Here is a 19,259-nt window from a genome sequence, read left to right on the forward strand (position 1 = left end):
GTTTTACTAAATTTTGACTTTCTCTAGTTGATGAATCAATCATTCTGAGAGCTCAATACTTTTAAACTTGTAGACTGTCAATGTTCGTTCATTATTGATCGTTGTCATTGGTTGAATTGAATGGCACAATAATACTTGCTTATGTGGATTCCAATCCGTGTTTGATCGTTGAAACCAACATGGATTCAAGTTAGCAATATGTGCCAATAACCAATTCAACCAACTGCAGCATTGAAGCAATGCATGTGTTCAAGAAAATTTGTGTTAATTTTCCAAGATGTAATTGTGCAATGTCAGGTTGCTTAATGAAACCAAAACTGAGATTGTTCACCATAGAAGCTCAACACATACAATCTGAAAATATTTTTTGTGATGTCGTCTCTGGAGGTGTATTCTTCAAAGTTAAGAAATTTTCAACTTGATCTGTTTCTTGTTTACGATTGCATTGATTACTGAATAAGTCGTTCTGAAAGAAATTCCATTCCATGTTTCTTGAATATGAATCAAAATGTCATTGTAAATCAACACATGAAATTGTCTAGTACTTTCTCCATACGGTTGTGCAGAGGTTCAAATATACCATTAATGAGATGCGAGATCCTTTGTACAGTTGCATCATCTGTCGTAGTTTTCATTAACATATTGTTCATTATCATGAAACAGATTTGCAAAACATTGTATAGCCTAGTGCTTATATAGGTCATTGCACTTATTATGACAAGTATCTGAACTTTGTATATCTTTACTGAGTAACCTCCAACCTTTTTTTAGTAACATTTACTGATATGCGAGATCCTCTGTACAGTTGGATCATCTGTAATAGCGTTCATTATTATAAAACAGATTTGCATACCTTTGTATATTGCTTATATACAAATTGACATTCTTCAAATACGCAATTTGTACAAACCTTAATCGAAAATAAGATCTCAAAACCTTTTCCAGTGTTTGTATTCAAATTCTTCAGTAACATAATTTTTAAAAACCTAGGAATTTGCAACAAATTTTCATAGTGCATTTTCATAAGAACAAAGAAAACATCAGACAATTTTAATTATCCACACTGAAAGCACCAAGCTCAATGCGAAAATAAATTGGAAGAATACATAATAGATAGAGGTATCCCAGAAATTCGCTTCTCTTCAAATCCTTGTAAAGTATAGAAAGTGAATTTCTTATAGATGGTTCATTCACGAGAGAAAGCTTGAAATTGCAGCGGCTTCATGAGAAGCGAGCTTTTTCTCGTGACAAACCATCTATGATAATTCACATTATAATTTGCTGGAGATTATGATTCGACGAGTGATCTTACCTTCATTTTATCAATGAGATTGTTGGTACCCAAAATGTTGTAGTACTTGTCCGGATTTTTAGCAGCATATTCGGTGGCCCACACCGTCTTTCCACAGCCAGGCAGACCACACATCATGATCGCCTACAACACAATATTTCATTTGATATGTCTGGAATAGAGTTTTTAATAATGTGATCAAGCTCAAACACAGCTTCATTTTGAATTATGTCCAATTCTGTCTAGACCGTTAACATATTATCTACGTCTGTCTTGTAAAGTATACAAGCTTGACACTACCTTTCCACATTAAGCAAACTACTAAATTTATGGATACAAAAGCTAAGTCCATTTTGTCTCCTCCACAGCATTCGAGTGTAGCCTATCACAGTTGTCGGGTGTAGGCCTATTCATCACACAATTGAATACAATTTTTTTTTCAATTTTCAGAATGGAATGAAATTTTGATAGAAGAGAAAGTCTTCATTTGAAGGAGGTCACGATTTTGAATGAATAATGAAGCATAAAAATAAATGATAAAAGTGGCTGTAAGTTTGTAAACAAACTCATTTGAGAAAGTATAAAACATAACAAATTAGGCCCAGTCAGTAAGATCATAGTTGCGTGATGGTTGATGATTTAGCAGATTGCTCATCCATATGTGCGATATCTCAAATGAGCGAGTATTTCAACTTTTCGTTATTTGTGTTTATTATGTACAATTATGAAAAAATTCAAATAATAATGACATTGCCATTTGAAAGCCAAGCCTAACCTCCCTAACTTTTCCTTTCAACTTCAAAACCTAATTGAACAGAGGTTATGTTCATACACTGAACAATTTGAAATCTCGCTGATCTGAGGCACTCCCGCGTGATCAAATTGATATGCTTCATTGCTTACAAAATCCAAGAAAATTAAGTAATAAGTAATGATACTAACCTCACAATCACTCTTCTTTTCTGGACGCGCAGGTCCCATAACTCGGCTTTCAAGAGGAACTTGAGCAGCCCAGGTGAAGTCTTCCGGTTTTGGGAACCACGGTTCTTCCAGCTGGCCGAAGTTCACCTCGAAAGCAACATTCTTGGAGAGGAAGTGTGGAATCAGAGCCTTTCCTTCCAGCACGCTGCTATCTACTCGATAGGCAGTTTTCATATGATTTCCGTTGACCGCGAACGAGATGTCAAATTTTCCAGGGTAGGTTTCAAAGTCCTGTAATGAGAAAACAAATTTATCAACTGAAACTTGGATTGATCCTGATAAAATGAAATTGATGGGAAGTATTATGTAAATTACCACAATCAACATATTTATCATAAATATAATAATTTATGTTATACCTTTATTTGCTCAATTACAATTATTTCTCATTGATAAACTCATTTACCTTGGATATAGGTGTTTTAATTATCACTGTCAAAAATTTATTCACAAATAAAATTCAGCCATTTTCTATTGGGCTAACTGGATGTATTGGGAAAAGTAAATTCGTATGACTTTTGTTGGTGGGGAGTCCCCAGCGGGAGGTCCCACCTCGCCTGAATATACCATTCAAGCCGGCAATGTACCTTACGACTGTCATACTTCAGCCGGAACCGACACACTAACGTGTCCACGGGAGTGACCTGGTCAAAAAATGTTGGAGATGAGCGTGTCTCTTGGCTGTATTGGAAGCCACTGGATTAGTGAAAATGCTGATTAGCTGAAAACGCAGTGTTGCTGCTTGAAACTGATTCATGTTATTACCAATTCAAATATTAATAAATTCATAAATTGGATTCATTAATCAATTTGTGTCTTAATACTTTGAATTTCCAAATACCTAAGCCTTAATGTGGATTTTCAAATTTTTCTTCTTCACTTTGAAACCTGAAGTGTATCACAAATTTGTTGCTTCCACACATGTTTTTATAAATGAATAAATAAATACTTGAGTTAATTAAATGTCGAATAATATTGAAGCACAATCAATATGTAAAGTTAAAAGACTTGGTTGAGTTAGTTTCGAACTCACCAAGTAAGCAGTTACAACATCGCCCGCAACGAACGGTGTACCATAGTCCTTGAAGCTACAGTTTGTCGATATCTTGCCAGTCCCACCATAACCATACGATAATGGATCTTCACCTATAAAAACAGAAAACATAGAAAATTCAATACACAAAAGTAAGCATTTGCTCACTGTAGGTAGGTTAATAATTTGCACTTTTATACAATTACAAAATGCGAGATGAATGTGAGAATTCTACAAACATAATTTTCGATATCATGAAATAATCAAGACTTCTTACTACACACGACACGCACTGAATAAAATCGAGACATGTATAATTTGAAACTTGAAAAATCAGTGAGCAACGTACCGAGCTGCATCGACGTTGAGGCGACAGACCATCCAATCCTCAAAACATTCGGATTTGGTTCATCTTCTATTGTCACTTTCAAATATTCGGTGATCTGCAAACAGGGAATAATAGCACAATCACATCAAAACGCTGCAAAAATTCTAAAGCTAGGTTTTCGTTTATGCGTAAATGCCGTCGTCGACCACGACAGGGAGACAATCTCAGATTGGGTAGATTTCAATTTGTCTACATAACCTAAAAGATTATGTTCAATTAAATTTCAATTTATTTCAATTATATTTGAGCTTATACTTTTTTATATTTTTAAATGGCAATATGTTGATATTATTAGAAATGTTTAATTCTTTAATATTGGAGACAAATAAAGTTATTTGATCAACTGTTTTAGCACACTTGCAATTTGGACAATATGAATGTCAACAATGCTTGCCGTCGTCCACTGCGGAAATTTACGCACAAACGAAAATGCACCTTAAGGTGAATAACCTACATCAAATAACTATTCCGTGAGTATTCGAATTTAATAATTTCTTACATTTTTGACAATGTGTCAGCTGAGAATAATGGAATAAATATAATAGAATATTGATAATGATAAAGATTGATGATCGATACTGGTTTCTCGATATTTCATTGTATTTCCAATTTTTGCAACTTCGAGTCTTTTTATTTAGCATGGACAACTTCCATAATTTCACATTTACTATAAGAAAAAAGTAAATAAGTTACTGAAAATAAGAAAACCTAAAAGCTGTTTTAGTAAAAAACCTTACATCGAGAGTAGCTACAAGTCATCACCGAATATCAAGTAAAATTACAAAAATATCAATAAATCATGAATAAATTACAATTGTTTGATGGATGTGGTGACTCGACCTATCCTATAAAGGGGACGTTTCCAAGTTATAAACCTCAACTTGTTTATTTACTGAGTAGACTGATAAGACTTTTAAAAGAGTTACTTTGTGAACCAATTGCTTCAACTTTATGTTGAGCTATGGCCAACCAACTATATTTTAAAAGATCATGCATGAATATTTGAAATTCCAAGAAATGATTGTTGAAACTCACCTTGGTTTCGAAGCAGACTTTGCCAGAAGTGAAACCGTAAGTTGCCCTAGTGCCGGCCCAAATGTACTCGAATCCATCCAAGCCCTCTTTGTACATGCTCGAACCTTTCGTGAAGTTGTCCTTCTCGATAACAAAGTTCAAATCTGAGTCGTCTGAAACCCATAGAATAGCAATTTTTCAATAATGTTTGAATGAAGATCTGATTCCAGACAGGAAGATAATTGAAGCCTTCATAGAACTTGACTTGAAATTTCAGAAAAATCTCTTTCTCAATGTTTCATGGTCATATTCAACATCTCCGAGAAAAGAACTATAGACACTTTGTAAACAAAATTGTAATAAATCACAAATGGAAGTACTTATACCATCAATTTGAAAAAAAATCAGAACTCGAAAGACTAGAAGAACCAGATCAAAACCTTCACCTAACTACACTAGAAAGACTAATGATAATAATCAATTGTTCAAGATCCAATAAAAATATAACAAAGCAATAAAGATTGTGAGTTATCACATTATAGGATTTCTCAATTGACTTCATATTCTGTTCTTTTCATCAAGCACCAATCCAATGTCCAGATTAGTTAATTATGTGTAAAATATCAGATTATTGATAATTACAATAATACAGTACTGCTTCCTTCTAAAATAATCTATGACAATCCATAATTCAATAGTAATATAGGAACGATTAATAATAATAATCTATGACAATCTATAATATATGACAATAATCTGGTAGCTTCACCAGAAACAACTACTAGGACTATCGGCTTCAGTTAACACTTACATTTGCAACATAAAGGTACTTTACCATGGTGTATCACCATAACTTGATAAAATATCGCCACACATGATACAATAATTCAATAGCAATATAGGAACGATTTATAATAATAATAGTAGCCTAATTGATAATATATATTAATATTGATTACACCTTCAATTGTTTGCGAGATGTTTTATTATTTCGCCGGGGAAATGGAAAATTCAACAGAAAACAACAAATTTCATATGTAACTTAGCAGATGCGAAACTGAACCATTATGAATATATTAAAAGTATGCTATTGTCTTTTATCTTTGGGGCTACTATTAATATAAATAAAAATATAAATCTCAGTAGCCTTTTAAATTATTTTGTCACAACATGTTTCGGACTTTAATACAATTTTCAAGTTTTTATTCATATGGGAGGTAATATTTATTAGATGTGTGAAAAATTGAATTTTGATGAAGTAAGCGCAAAATACTTTTCGAGTTGCTTTGCATTTCAAAGAAGGCGAAAAAGACTTTGAAGGTAATTCACGCCAGAATCTCCACTCTTCAAGTCAAGAAAGAATGAGAACATAAAAAAGATATACCCTAGGTTAAACTGGAATCTATAAAGAAATATAAATATGCTTACACCAACTCAACAGCACTGCATTAACATCATATTCGGGCTCCATCTCCCTCTGAGCCCTGGGAATAGCAGGAGGCGTTGCTGCATTGGCACTCCTGCAACAATTTCGTCCAAAATAAATGAACTGTTTAGGATTGAAAGTGCACATGTTCATAAATTTAAAATTCTCACCAATACAAAAAAATCTGGTGTAGCGCACTCACACAACTTTCCTTGCCGTTATGAAAATTTATCACCTGACGCTAGTGTACACGCGCATCTCAAGTCTACTATTCAAAGATCTGCCAGCTGGTGACAGGACAATAACGCTGGAGACACACGAAGTCTGCTATCTCTTCATAGAGAATGATTTAATAGAATCAACAGTTGCCAACAGTTTGCAATTGACTAATCTTATTTTCTCGAATTTCGAGCTTATTTTCAATTTTAGGTGAAAATGTTACTGAACATTAATTGTAGAGATTTTTATGCTCAATCTTTTCCACTTGAAATTTTTTGTTTAAATTGTATTCGAAGCCTGATAATTGGGAGTCTAAAATCACACTTTGCATTGATGCAAAGGAGCTCCTGAAATTTTTACAGATATGGGACTTGTGGCAGTTGATAGAGCTTATCAATGACTTTTTTAAGTATGAATTTGATCAAAATCGTTGGAGCCGTTTTCGAGAAAATCGCGAAAAACCCTGTTTTTGACAACATTTTCCCCATTTCAGCCGCCATCTTGAATTGCATTTGATCGAAATTGTTCGTGTCGGATCCTTATAGGGGAAGGACCTTAAGTTCCAAATTTCAAGTCATTTTGTTAATTGGGAGATGAGATATCGTGTACACAGACGCACATACACTCATACACACACACACACACACACACACACACACACATACAGACCAATACCCAAAAACCACTTTTTTGGACTCAGGGGACCTTGAAACGTATAGAAATTTAGAAATTGGGGTACCTTAATTTTTTTCGGAAAGCAATACTTTCCTTACCTATGGTAATAGGGCAAGGAAAGTAAAAACTGGTTTTATTCACATTGTTTCCATCACTTATGTAATATTTATAATGAATAGATATTATAAAACGCGTTATGGAGTTGAAATTATAAAGAAATAAAAAGTGATTTGTGAAAAAATGGACATGCACTTTCAATTCTAAAGAATTCAAATAATCTATCAATAACGATAAAACTGTCATCTATAGACAATATAGAATATACTCACACCAACTCAGCAGTATCTGTAATAAATATTAGTTACCAGAAGATAGATTACTGAAAAATGACACAAGATTTCAAGTTGTAGGCCTAGGCTATTACACAAGCACAGTTTTGTTGATCACCTCCATGATGCACTTGTGCACACAGATATGACGACACATGTACAATGATTCACTATTGTAGCCTACACATTTCTACAGTTGATATGAATGATAGCTGTGAATAGCTATTGTAAGATAAAATGGATACCTAATACCTATTATACAGGGTGTTTCAGAAGCAGTGTCGAACATTTTAGGATATTGTTCCTGGATAATAGGAGACTACAAATAAAGTATTTGAAGTGTCCAAAACTCAGCGGTTATCCTAATAGCTGCCATTCTGTTTTTTTTTCACTTAGGAATTTTTATCTCAAGAACGAAATGTTGTATTGATCTGAAATTTGGCATGAATTTATGCTATAGACTCAACTTTAAGAAATAAAATAAAAAAATTCTATGTAAATTTTCAAAATGGCGGCCATCTTAAATTTTTGATTGCAAATTTCACGAAAACTGTTCACTTTACAAAAAAATTACAAGAGACAAAAAAGGTAGAAAATTTTATCAAGATTTCAAGGATACCTTATTTATTAAGATTGATCATTGAATAACAAATAAATTCATTATTTTCGTACAGCATGCATGATTATGAACAAACAAGATCATCTGAAAAACATTGTAAAATAAGCTGGATGGCCATATGGAGCCATATCGAGTTTCAAAGCTTCATCTTAAATACAATTGGAATTAAAAATATAATATTGATGTTTAAATTGTGAAAAGTGGTCATGCATGCAATACGAAAATAATAAATTTCTCTATTATTCTTTGACCAATCTTAATAAATGAGGTATCCTTGAAATCTTGATAGAATTTGCTAACTTTTTTGTCTCTTGTAAATTTTCTGTTAAGTGAACGGTTTTCGTGAAATTTGCAATAAAAAATTTAAAATGGCCGCCATTTTGAATATGTACATCGAAAAGTTTCTATTTTATTTTTTAAAGTTGAGTCTTTATAGCATAAATATTCATGCCAAATTTCAGATCAATACATCACTTCGTTCTTGAGATAGAAATTCCCAAGTGAAAAAAAACAAAATGGCAGCTATAAGGATAACCGCTGAGTTTTGGACACTTGAAATACATTATTTGTAGTCTCCCATCATCCATGCACAATACCCAAAAATGTTCGACATTACTTCTGAACTACTATAACTATTTAACCACTATTTATAACTATTTTTTATGTAGGTAAAGTATTTTGGAAATAGGATTAGTCATAAATTTCAGGTTTCAGTCTGATTCACTATTGTTACATTACTTTTATAATTATAAAGGAGTAAATATAGAACTACACTAGAGTACCCTACAATTCCATTCATGAAGTTGTCTTTTTCAATTAGATAGGTGATTCATTTTGAGTGATGACCTTCCATCAAAACTTACCTCTTCTGATCTCTTTCAGGGCTTTCTGAGCGTTTCCTTTTTCTGGACCTTTGCTCTTGTTTTTCTTCTTTGACATCATTCTGCGACTCAGCAGCATCTTCTTGTTTGACATCTGCTTCGAAGCCTTGTTTGCCATCATCCTGGAATCAAAACCAACCTTAATAATAAAATAGTGTCAAAACAAGGTAGATATATATGATTTTTTTTAAATGTGATTATTAATTGAATTGAATAAGATAATTTAGTAATTTCTATTTAGCCTATAATGTGGGTTTCAACTCCCAGGGACACGCCATGAAAAATAAAATAACATAAACCTGTTGGTAAAAAAAATATAGTCAAAATGGATCAAAGTAAAAGCGGGCAAAACAAAAATAACATTAATTTAGAGCTAACCAAGCTGCTATTTAACATGAAAAACTCATGCGGTAAGTACAAGTACTTCCTGTATAATGATATAATACATTAAGCGGCCCATTGACTATCCGACTGGTCGTCCAACTATGTTGGACCGGTAATAAGACGATTCATGCATCGACTGGTTGTCCACGAGTTAGTCCAACATCCCTACCCACATCCCAGCTCGACTCTGACTAGGCGGCTGACCTTGGTATGTCGAATGTGTTGGACCTCCAGTGGATCGAACCAGTCCAGCTAGACATCCAACATTCGACCAAACATCAACAACCCCATTCACGCCACGACAACATTGAATGTTGGACCTCAAGTTGGACAAGAAATCTGATAGAGAATGGCCCACTTTACCTTGTACTGTGTTTTCGTTGAACTTTTATCGGGAAATATAATTATTATTAGAGTTTGTAAAAATTTGAAAAGTCTTACCTGCTTACTAGACTCGTCATCAACATCTGGTTCTTGTTTGATTGAAACCTCATGATCAGCTTCATAGCCATGTTTGTCTTGATTGATCTCGGACACATCTGGTTTGACATCTTCCTGTTCCATGGGCTCTTGACTCTGCTCCTCGGAGTATTGCTGATCTTGGCTGAAATCCTCCTCTCCTCCGCCCCTTTCCTCGGAGTCTTCTTCTTGGATTTCATGTTCTTGTTGCTGTTTGCTTTGTGCAACATCGGATTGCTCCTTGTTGTTCTCATCTACAGCTTCTTCTTCATCATACTGCGACTCTTCAAGATTGCCAGTGGTATTTACTGTGGTGTTTTGACTTTCTGTAAAAATAATTTACTTGAATTGTAATGAAAATCTCTTAAAACAATAATCGAATATTATTACATTTTTGTAAAAAGTTTCAAGTTTTTATTGAGCCAGTCGAACATTGAAGAAACATAGCCTACAATAAATAAGACAGGCACAACAAAATACAATAGATAATAATGAATAAAACAGATAAGTTACATTAATAAGATAGAGAACAAAAATAATTCAATTTGAACATGTACAGAAAAATGATTTTAACAAAGTATTGGACTGGGTTGAATGAGTCACTGTTTGAACCCACAATGACACATTTTTCTACAATTCTGAAGGTTTGACTAAAGCATTAATCAACTTCCAATTGGAATTTTATAACGGAAAATGTTAATTTGTAACTTGTTTTTGATCTCGGCTCTCAAAGTGGTCACCAACAAGAGTGGCAAGCGCATGAAGCTTATCCTATACTATTAAACGAGCAATTTCTGTTTATATGTTTGGATGTTCATATGTTTGTATTTCATCGGATCTAGAAAACGGCTCTAACGATACTCACGAAATTCGGAACATAGTAAGTTTATAATATAAAAATTCGATTGCACTGGGTCTCATTTCTGGAAAAACTCACTGAAGGACATTAAAAGGATAATGAATATTCATCCTTGGAAAAACATCTGATAATTATTTCGTCGTCTGTTGATGATGGAAGTGAGTGAGCGAGTTCATGTGTGTGGGACTGTTAAAATTATGACTCAGCGGTTGAACTTTTGTAATCATCCAATCAGGTACTTAGGTTGCAAAAAAGTCGGGTTATTTTAAATCCTGATTAATTTAAGAAGATCCATCTTTTTGAATTGGTCTTCTCTGATTTAGTTCACGTAAAATTAATCAGGATTAAACTTAAACCGGCTTTTGTGCAACCGGGCCTTTGTGAGGGAAATTTCTGCATTCCTCAGGGAGTTAATCTCAATTTACTGTGATTAGATTGAACATTTCTGTATGAACTATGAATGTTGTTATAATTTCTTCTTTCATAAGTAATGTTTTATGCTTTTGAACTCCAGAGCGAAGCTCGGTCCCTGATATTTTTATATTATCGTTTTATCAGTGCGACCACGACACCAATCGCTTAGCCTACCTAATAGGCTAATTGAATTTTTAAAATTCTCAAGTGGATAAAGCATTTTAGATCTGCTGTACGTATTATCAAAATATAAAATTACACATAATCTGTTCAAACCTAAAATATTCTGTTTAATCATGTTATAAAGGTTATAGGGTAGGTTAGGTTTCTGCTTGTATATGGTAATATTTTGATATCTAAAATACAGTGTACAGCTATCGTGGTATAGGCCTAATTGTGCTACATTTAATATTTTCAATACCGAAAATACGTACACCAGATTCGGAACTGTCCCCAAATTAAGATTCTTGAGTTGAAATCAGTTTCAACCTTACAATTTTATTAATAGTTTTTTGACTTGTTTTTTCTAGCAAAGTAATTTATAAGAATTATTAAATAAACTGAAATAACTTATAACAAGTTAATTGTTAAACGCTGGTTGTTTCTTAATAATAGGTTAGGCCTAGTAACAATCAGGGTAGACTTTCATTGTTTATTTCCAATCATCAAAAACAAACTAGATCAACGTATTACAATTCTAAGTTTAAACTCGTTCAGCTTAGATGGTTTTATTCAAATTATATAGATTGTATTTTATCATGTTTATTCTTGAAGTTACCCAGGTTGATGCTTGGCATGGTACAGCTTGCCGCGCAAAGCGTTCCGGTAACAAAGAACCAATCTAAACATTTTAAGCACAAAATTTTGCTTTGATATGAATTTAATATTGAAAATAAATTTTGATTACCTTGGCCTTTCTCTTCTTCCAAAGCTTCTTTTAGTCTCTCAACTAAAACAGCTTTAACTCCTTTAGTATCTAACCCACGCGCTGATAATTCATTTCGAAGTTTAACGACAGTCAACTTAGAAAGTTCAGTATCCATGACTGATAATTATTGTAGCATGGAATAATAATAAATCAGCGGCAATACACAACACACATACAATTAAATATAACTTATGAGACAAAAATACAATTAATAAGAAAATTGGAAACAACAGTCGGTCAACGCAGAACGGTCACAAAGAAAATGGATGTCCACCAGCTAACCACTTATCTACGATTTCACTGACTCAAACAAAACGCTGCAAGCCTGCAAGTTGGACAGCGCACTCACTCTTCTAGTTTCTGAAGCCAAGACTTCTGATTGGCCGAGAAAGAAGAACGGAGATCAAAACATACGAAATACACCAATGAGAACTCGGCTTAATAATCTATAAATCCTACGCTTTCGATAGACACGAAAATTGAATGGCTACAGCTACGGCAAACTACCATTAATTGAATAGACCGGGCAGATTGATGACGTCACTGGCAAAGTTCATAACATGTAAATTGAATTTCAAGGAAATTTCAAATTGAATTAACAACTTAATAAATCTCAATAACCCCTGTGCAATGGTGAATATAAGGATCATCACAGTGTTTGTCATCCAATTGTTTGTTTTATAATCTGATCCTACCTCTAATTTAATTTTCCTGTTCAAATTCAAAATCATTGCATCTTGCTTCCCTTTGGAATTACATGATGAAAGCAACCCTTCATAAATTCTTAATAGAAAAAGACTATTACTCGGTGGATGAGTATCTGGAAAACCATCTTTGAAGACTATTAGATAAGTAATTTAGATTTTTATATATTTGTTGTGACTGATATGTTATATTGTTGAGAAATTATTTTTTTAATTGACGCATTCTTGTACTTTTTTATGTATATTTGAATAAAGATGATTGATTGATGAGTGGTTATATTGTGATGGATGTCAGCATTTCAGTGGTGGGTAGGCTATTATATATTTTTTTATTTTAATATCAGTGCTCATTTTTAAATTCAGTAGGCAATGCAGAAAACCTTCACTGTTATTGCTTATTAAGATCTGCAACTTCATATTGTTCAAATCATACATAAATCTATTAGTGTCAAGTAAGTTTATGGAAATTTTAGTATTGTTTAGCTCTTGTCGTTTTTCATCAACCTCTTATATTAAAATAGCAGTCAATGTTACAAGCTGTGAGCTGTGACAATAATTCTGTCAACACTTGTGAATTTTTTAAACTCACATTTTTACACACCAAGAATTCCTATGAATAAGCAGCATTCAATGTTATGGGATATGCTTTATGAGCTGCTTGGATTGTTTTTGGTACTTGATGCTTGTTTTCACCCATCTGAGATTATGATTGACACACTCTTGAGTCAGTTCTATTTGAGTTGATGACGTCATCAATAAAGGACTGACACAAGATCATTTTTGGTCACTGCCGTGGCTGCAGCGGGCAGTCTCAACCAGATAAGAGATAAGGAGCCAAGAGCCAGCCATAAAGTGTCGTAAGTCATAAAGACGCATATCAGCATCAGCAAACAACTTGAGCAGCATGGATAAGTGGAATCTGCCTTCAAGGCAAGTATTGACAGCAATGAATTATGCATGTATCAATTTAAAAATATCAAGGCCAACCTGAATAATGTTAATGTAAAGATGCCGCATCGTTTGAAAGTTGGAAAAGTTTCATTATAATGATTTTTATCATTATACTCTTCCTTTCATACAAGCTTTTTACAAATGAATTCCTCTATTTTTCAACTATTTCCTTCTATTGTCACCACCTAATCCGATCGAAAATAAATCAATAGAGGTTGAGAGGCACATAAACGCATAAGGGACTTTTTGGCGCTCTTTGGATAACCCCCGCACACCTTATCAATTTTTCAATTATTATTAATAGTGAATTATCTATAGCACCTTCTCTCCTCATCATAAATTATTATAATTATCAGAGTGACTTTGTAGAAATACTTGAATAGATGGACAGGCAGCCACTTTTTATCCAACTTAGCTTCACTTTTAATCAATTTTTTCACAATTCAAATAAAAAATCAGGGACCAACGCAACAAACTCAGGGTAGGCTATCATCACATTGAATGCGTCTATGTGCAAATGCACGTTAGATATAATATATCATGTATCAGCCGAAAAAAAATCTGGAAAGAGCTCCACTTGCGATGAAAAAAAATTTGCTGACAAAAAAAAATCGAGTTGCTCACACTGAATGCAACGAAGTGCACGCAACAGTGTGTGATTGTTGCTTTTTTCAGATTTTGATTCGTTTATTGTGATGGCATGTGTTGTCTGTAGAAATGATAATGTCGTTGAGTAATAATAATTAATTCATTAGCATTTGAATAATTGCAATATCTCAGTAATTTCCATCTGTTGTCTGTAGAACTCTCCTTCACATGCAGGTGACTGGTTTTGTGGAGGAAATCCCTGCATTTGTTCAATAGTCCAGTCAATAAAATTTATACATAAAAAAGGGGATGTGCTTGCAAAATGATATTGTAGTTCTGATTTTTTAATATATTATTTGGATACATGAGAGAAGTCCAGAACCTATTTCTATTTCACGTAAAATTTCCTTGTGCTAGATAGAGAGTGGCCCGAAAACCTCGTATTTTTTGGTTAATTTTCCAGTTTTAAGCTATTTCTGCCAAATCCAATAATCGGACAGAAAAATTTGCTCTCGCTTTTTTTTAGATTATGAAATTCTAAATAAAATGAGATCATTCGGAACTCTAATGAGTACTGAGTTATGATTTTTCAAAAATGAGTGAATCTTAAAGAAAAAAATCAATTTTGATGTACCCATTTTAGTTTTTGATCAACAACATCTTCCGATTGTTACCATTTCGATGTATAATAATTCAAAATCCCTCTGGGCGAATTTTTGTGTTCTACAATCTGAGATCATGTAGACCGCTCTATCTCATACTTATAGATTTCCAGATACACCTGACAACAATGCTCCTTGTATTGTGAAAAACACCTAATTTTCAGCTTCAACCATCATAACCAACTACATTGTCTCACATTGATATTTCACACAATGATATACTCATTTTTGAAAAATCATAACAAACTCAGTACTCATTGGAGACAGAGAGTTCCAAATGATCTCATTTTATTCAGAATTTCATAAAAAAAGGTAAGAGCAAATTTTTCTGTCTGATTACTGGATTTGGCAGAAATAGCTGAAAACTGGAAATTTAATAAAAAATACGAGGTTTTTGGGCCACCCTCTATCTAGCACAAGGAAATTTTGCATGAAGAAACTGGTTTTGGACTTCTCTCATGTATCCAAATAATATATTAAAAAATCAGAACTACAATATAAATTGCAAGCACCAATGTATATAGTGACTGGACTACAATAACTCTAACCTACATCAATAAGTTATTCAATTCTCTAATCTACATATTTCATCAATAAGTGGTCAACAAAGTAATATTGTATAGAAGATGATTTACACCATAAAACTATCAAAATATTTTATAAAAGCTGACTTATTTGACTAACATACATCTTTTGTGAACTTTCCATTCATTTCAATAGGGCAACATTAAAAGCTCTATTACTGTCGCTGGTCCACAGTATATTATTGTATAAAATTATGATTTATTACACCATCAAACTATCAAATATTTTATAAAAGCTGACTTTTTGCACGAACGTTTGTTCGTGCATTCATTTCAATACGGCTACTCCAAAGTTATAAGATACAGTATAAGAGACTGTCAAAGTCATTGAACAGCTTTGAGATTGTTGGCCAAAAAATTTTTAATAAGCTGCCACCTGAACTCCGAACTCCGCCTCTCAATATATTCAAGGCAGCAAAGATGGTACAAAAACCACTTTATAAGCTGGACGAGTTCTTTGATAGAAAAATGAGTGTTTCTTGATTCATCTTCTTGTCGGAGATTAGAGTGTTATGAATATTATTGTAATACGTAACAGTCAGGTACTGTTTATTTATTTACATTAGTTGACGTTGTCTCTTGCCTTCGTAGCCTACTGACAAGAAAATATTATTATTGTTTACTAATTCCTCTGCAGGAATCCAACGAAAGCCAACTTGCAGGAATACGAGGACTGGCAAGACATCGATCGAATAGTGGAGCTGCAGCTATTAGAAACGGCGAAATACCGTGAAACCTTCTGTCAACTAGCACGTATCCTGTGTGCGCCTCCTACGCCCAACACCAAGAAGGACATCCTGCGTGTCCTCTTGGCTCGATTCAGACAGAAGTGCGCCGTCAAGCAGGCGATGGGGCTCATACAGCAGCAGGAGCAGTCTGCTAGCTCCACAGAGCTGGTGCATCTCGATCAGATGCTGCGGGAGTTGGTCATTGGTGAGGATAATCCAGCACAGGGGGGGGAGCAGCAGCAGGAGCAGTCTGCTAGCTCCACAGAGCTGGTGCATCTCGATCAGATACTGCGGGAGTTGGTCATTGGTGAGGATAATCCAGCACAGGGGGGGCAGCCTCCCCAGCAATAGATCAACATCCCAACGGCAGCTACTAAACAATGGAAATGACCGAATAATTGTTGTAACCCATACCTACCTGCATTTAGATGTCGTACTAGTCCCAGTTCTTCCTAATTATTACTTTAATATTTTTATAATTTTATATTAATCAAAACGATTTTTTTTTGTTATTACAAATAGGTGACTAAAGGCGAACGCATTCAGTAACAGACAGACATATGCAGACAGCCGGAAAAAAATCCACCACAGGTTATCAAATGTTGCAAAACACACAGACGGCCGTCTGTCTGCGTTACCTAAGGCTAGCTACACACGCATCGGACACAGACGTCCATCTGTCTGCGTTACCTAAGGCTAGCTACACACATCGGACACAGACGTCCGTCTGTCTGCGTTACCTAAGGCTAGCTACACACACATCGGACACAGACGTCCGTCTGTCTGCGTTACCTAAGGCTAGCTACACACATCGGACACAGACGTCCGTCTGTCTGCGTTACCTAAGGCTAGCTACACACACATCGGACACAGACGTCCGTCTGTCTGCGTTACCTAAGGCTAGCTACACACGCATCGGACACAGACGTCCGTCTGTCTGTGTTACCTAAGACTAGCTACACACACATCAGACACAGACGTCCGTCTGTCTGCGTTACCTAAGGCTAGCTACACACACATCGGACACAGACGTCCGTCTGTCTGCGTTACCTAAGGCTAGCTACACACACATCGGACACAGACGTCCGTCTGTCTGCGTTACCAAAGGCTAGCTACACACACATCGATTTTTGTTCGTACGATTTTTTTGCCGTCCTTATAAATTCTATCAGATCAAACAGATGATGTTTGTCAAGTTGAGTTTAATCTGATAGAATTCATAAGGACGGCAAAATATCATATGAACAAAAATGAATGTGTGTGTGACTGGCTTGTCTGCATGTAGGCGTTTGATTACTTACGTGACTCTGTTGCAATGTGCGTTGATCTTTGAAGACCCCTAATTATAGGCCTAAGAGTTGATGCAATGTCTCTATCTTAATGTTTTATTAATTTACAAATACAATAATCATAATAGTATAAATAATAATTGTTATATTGCAATCATCGGTACAGTGTTACTGACTACGGATAATCTAATAAAATTGTATTGTATCTTAATTCGGACAAATTGAATCACAAGAAGTATTGCCTATTTATAATACATATAAATACAGTGTGGGAAATCCAACGATAATAATGTTATAGAGGAATTTATTATCCAAAGAGATTGAAGACTATACACTGTAATAAACTTTTTTAACCAGTCAAAATTCCTAGTTTATTCCGAATTTCGATGCGTGGTAGCATTCTAAGAACAGTATTAATAAAATACATCGATGATAGTTCTATTTTTAAATGAAATGAATTGCTCATGATCTGTGTTTTTTTTCATAAACTGAATAAAATTACATTATATAAAATACTAATAATCCTGCCAGACTTGAATATATAAAATTATTAAAATGAATTATTTGAGAATTTCTAAAAAGATTTGAAAAAAAAATGTTTGCAATGAGAATCTTTTAATGTTTATATAAATATTTTTTCTACAGTACAAGGATATGGATACAATTGAGGAAAACAGAGTAAACTAGAGGGTTGAAGACATAGAGTTATTTAGTAACCCTATAAAGAAAATTATTAATTTTACTAAGCTATAATTTTGAATAATAAAATGAACCAAGCAATAGTTTGATCTCACTAATGTTTATTTTTTCAACTTTAACATACTATTCACCATTCCACTCTACCATCTTATTGGCAAGAAGCAAAGAATTATTTTTAATAAAAAAAAGCAATTTGAATTTTAAATTTCATATTTTTGATAAGTAGGTATTCAGTTTATGTATGCAACAAGTCTTGGGTGCTGACTGCTCATTTTATATTTAGAAAAATATGTTTCTCTATTATACAATACTTCAACATTTATGTAGATTACATGTTACAATCGTTACAGTATTTCTGTTGAACTTCAACTTGAAAAAAATTAATGCGTATTATCAAGTTTGTTCACATTATTTATTACGTTATTGTATGTTTTATCCCATTGATGTTGTTTAATTGTGCTTTAAACCTTTCCATTAAACTGTGTTGTACAATATCCACATGACATATTATTATTAAGGCTGTGCAAAGGCTAAAAATAAACTTTCCACTGGAGATATTTTTCAAAGTTTTTCGATATGTATATGTATGTATGTATTATATCATCGAGCTATAAAAATGGAGAAGTTTTCTCAGGAAAACATTTTTTCCGATCATTACTTCTTGAGATATGAGCTCCTAAAGTTTACATTTTTGGGACAGAACATTTTAAATTCGGTAAGAGTTCAATTTGTAAATATAAATTTTTGAGAAAGTTATTCAAAGTTGGTCAAAAATGACCAATAATAACTAATCTAAAAGTTATTTTTAGTAAATTGATTTTATTTGCTTTTAAATTATTTTTGTCAGAAATTGATATTTTTAGAAAATTTTTATTTTATTTAATCAAAATTACCATGAAGAATTCATCCTCTGAATATCATGGATTTATCTCTTACCGAGTTTGAAATGTTCTGTCCCAAAAATTTAAACTTTAGGCGCTCATATCTCGAAAAGTAATTATTGAAAAGAAATGTTTCCCTGAGAAAAATATTTCATTTTGATAGCTTGATGATATACAAATCGAAAAACTTTGAAAAATATCACTAGTAGAAAGTTTATTTTTAGCCTTTGCACAGCCTTAATGTAGAAAATCCTATCTACTGCTTTCAGAAAT

The 19,259-nt window shown here is 33.7% G+C and overlaps 2 protein-coding genes across 2 annotated transcripts in view; one reads left to right on the forward strand and one right to left on the reverse strand.

Annotated features, from left to right (window-relative positions):
- LOC111049289 (heterogeneous nuclear ribonucleoprotein U-like protein 1) overlaps positions 1-12,206 on the reverse strand; it is a 31,126-nt gene extending 18,920 nt beyond the window's left edge. The window contains exons 1-9 of the mRNA XM_039423226.1: positions 11,880-12,206; positions 9,682-10,025; positions 8,839-8,978; positions 6,136-6,227; positions 4,729-4,880; positions 3,655-3,748; positions 3,306-3,418; positions 2,234-2,503; positions 1,313-1,435 (exon numbers count right to left, since the gene is read on the reverse strand). Coding sequence (XP_039279160.1) covers positions 1,313-1,435; positions 2,234-2,503; positions 3,306-3,418; positions 3,655-3,748; positions 4,729-4,880; positions 6,136-6,227; positions 8,839-8,978; positions 9,682-10,025; positions 11,880-12,015 — 1,464 coding nt within the window. The 5' untranslated portion in view covers positions 12,016-12,206. The remainder of the gene's footprint in view (positions 1-1,312; positions 1,436-2,233; positions 2,504-3,305; positions 3,419-3,654; positions 3,749-4,728; positions 4,881-6,135; positions 6,228-8,838; positions 8,979-9,681; positions 10,026-11,879) is intronic.
- A 1,210-nt stretch (positions 12,207-13,416) lies between these two features.
- Positions 13,417-18,599, forward strand: LOC111049124. Its single transcript, XM_022335135.2, has 2 exons — positions 13,417-13,534; positions 16,027-18,599. Exons 1-2 carry the CDS (start codon positions 13,509-13,511, stop codon positions 16,466-16,468), a joined length of 468 nt encoding a protein of 155 aa, XP_022190827.2. The 5' UTR covers positions 13,417-13,508; the 3' UTR covers positions 16,469-18,599.
- The last annotated feature ends 660 nt before the right edge of the window (positions 18,600-19,259 follow it).

The sequence above is a fragment of the Nilaparvata lugens genome, chromosome 3, assembly GCF_014356525.2.
Source record: "Nilaparvata lugens isolate BPH chromosome 3, ASM1435652v1, whole genome shotgun sequence".
Taxonomy (NCBI): Eukaryota; Metazoa; Arthropoda; class Insecta; order Hemiptera; family Delphacidae; genus Nilaparvata; species Nilaparvata lugens.

What these genes read in the sequence shown, in the direction of transcription:
- LOC111049124 (XM_022335135.2), top strand. Translation starts at nt 13,509, where the DNA reads ATGGATAAGTGGAATCTGCCTTCAAG. An exon ending in AAGTGGAATCTGCCTTCAAG is followed by an intron (nt 13,535 to 16,026) that starts GCAAGTATTGAC and finishes ATTCCTCTGCAG; the next exon opens with GAATCCAACGAAAGCCAACT.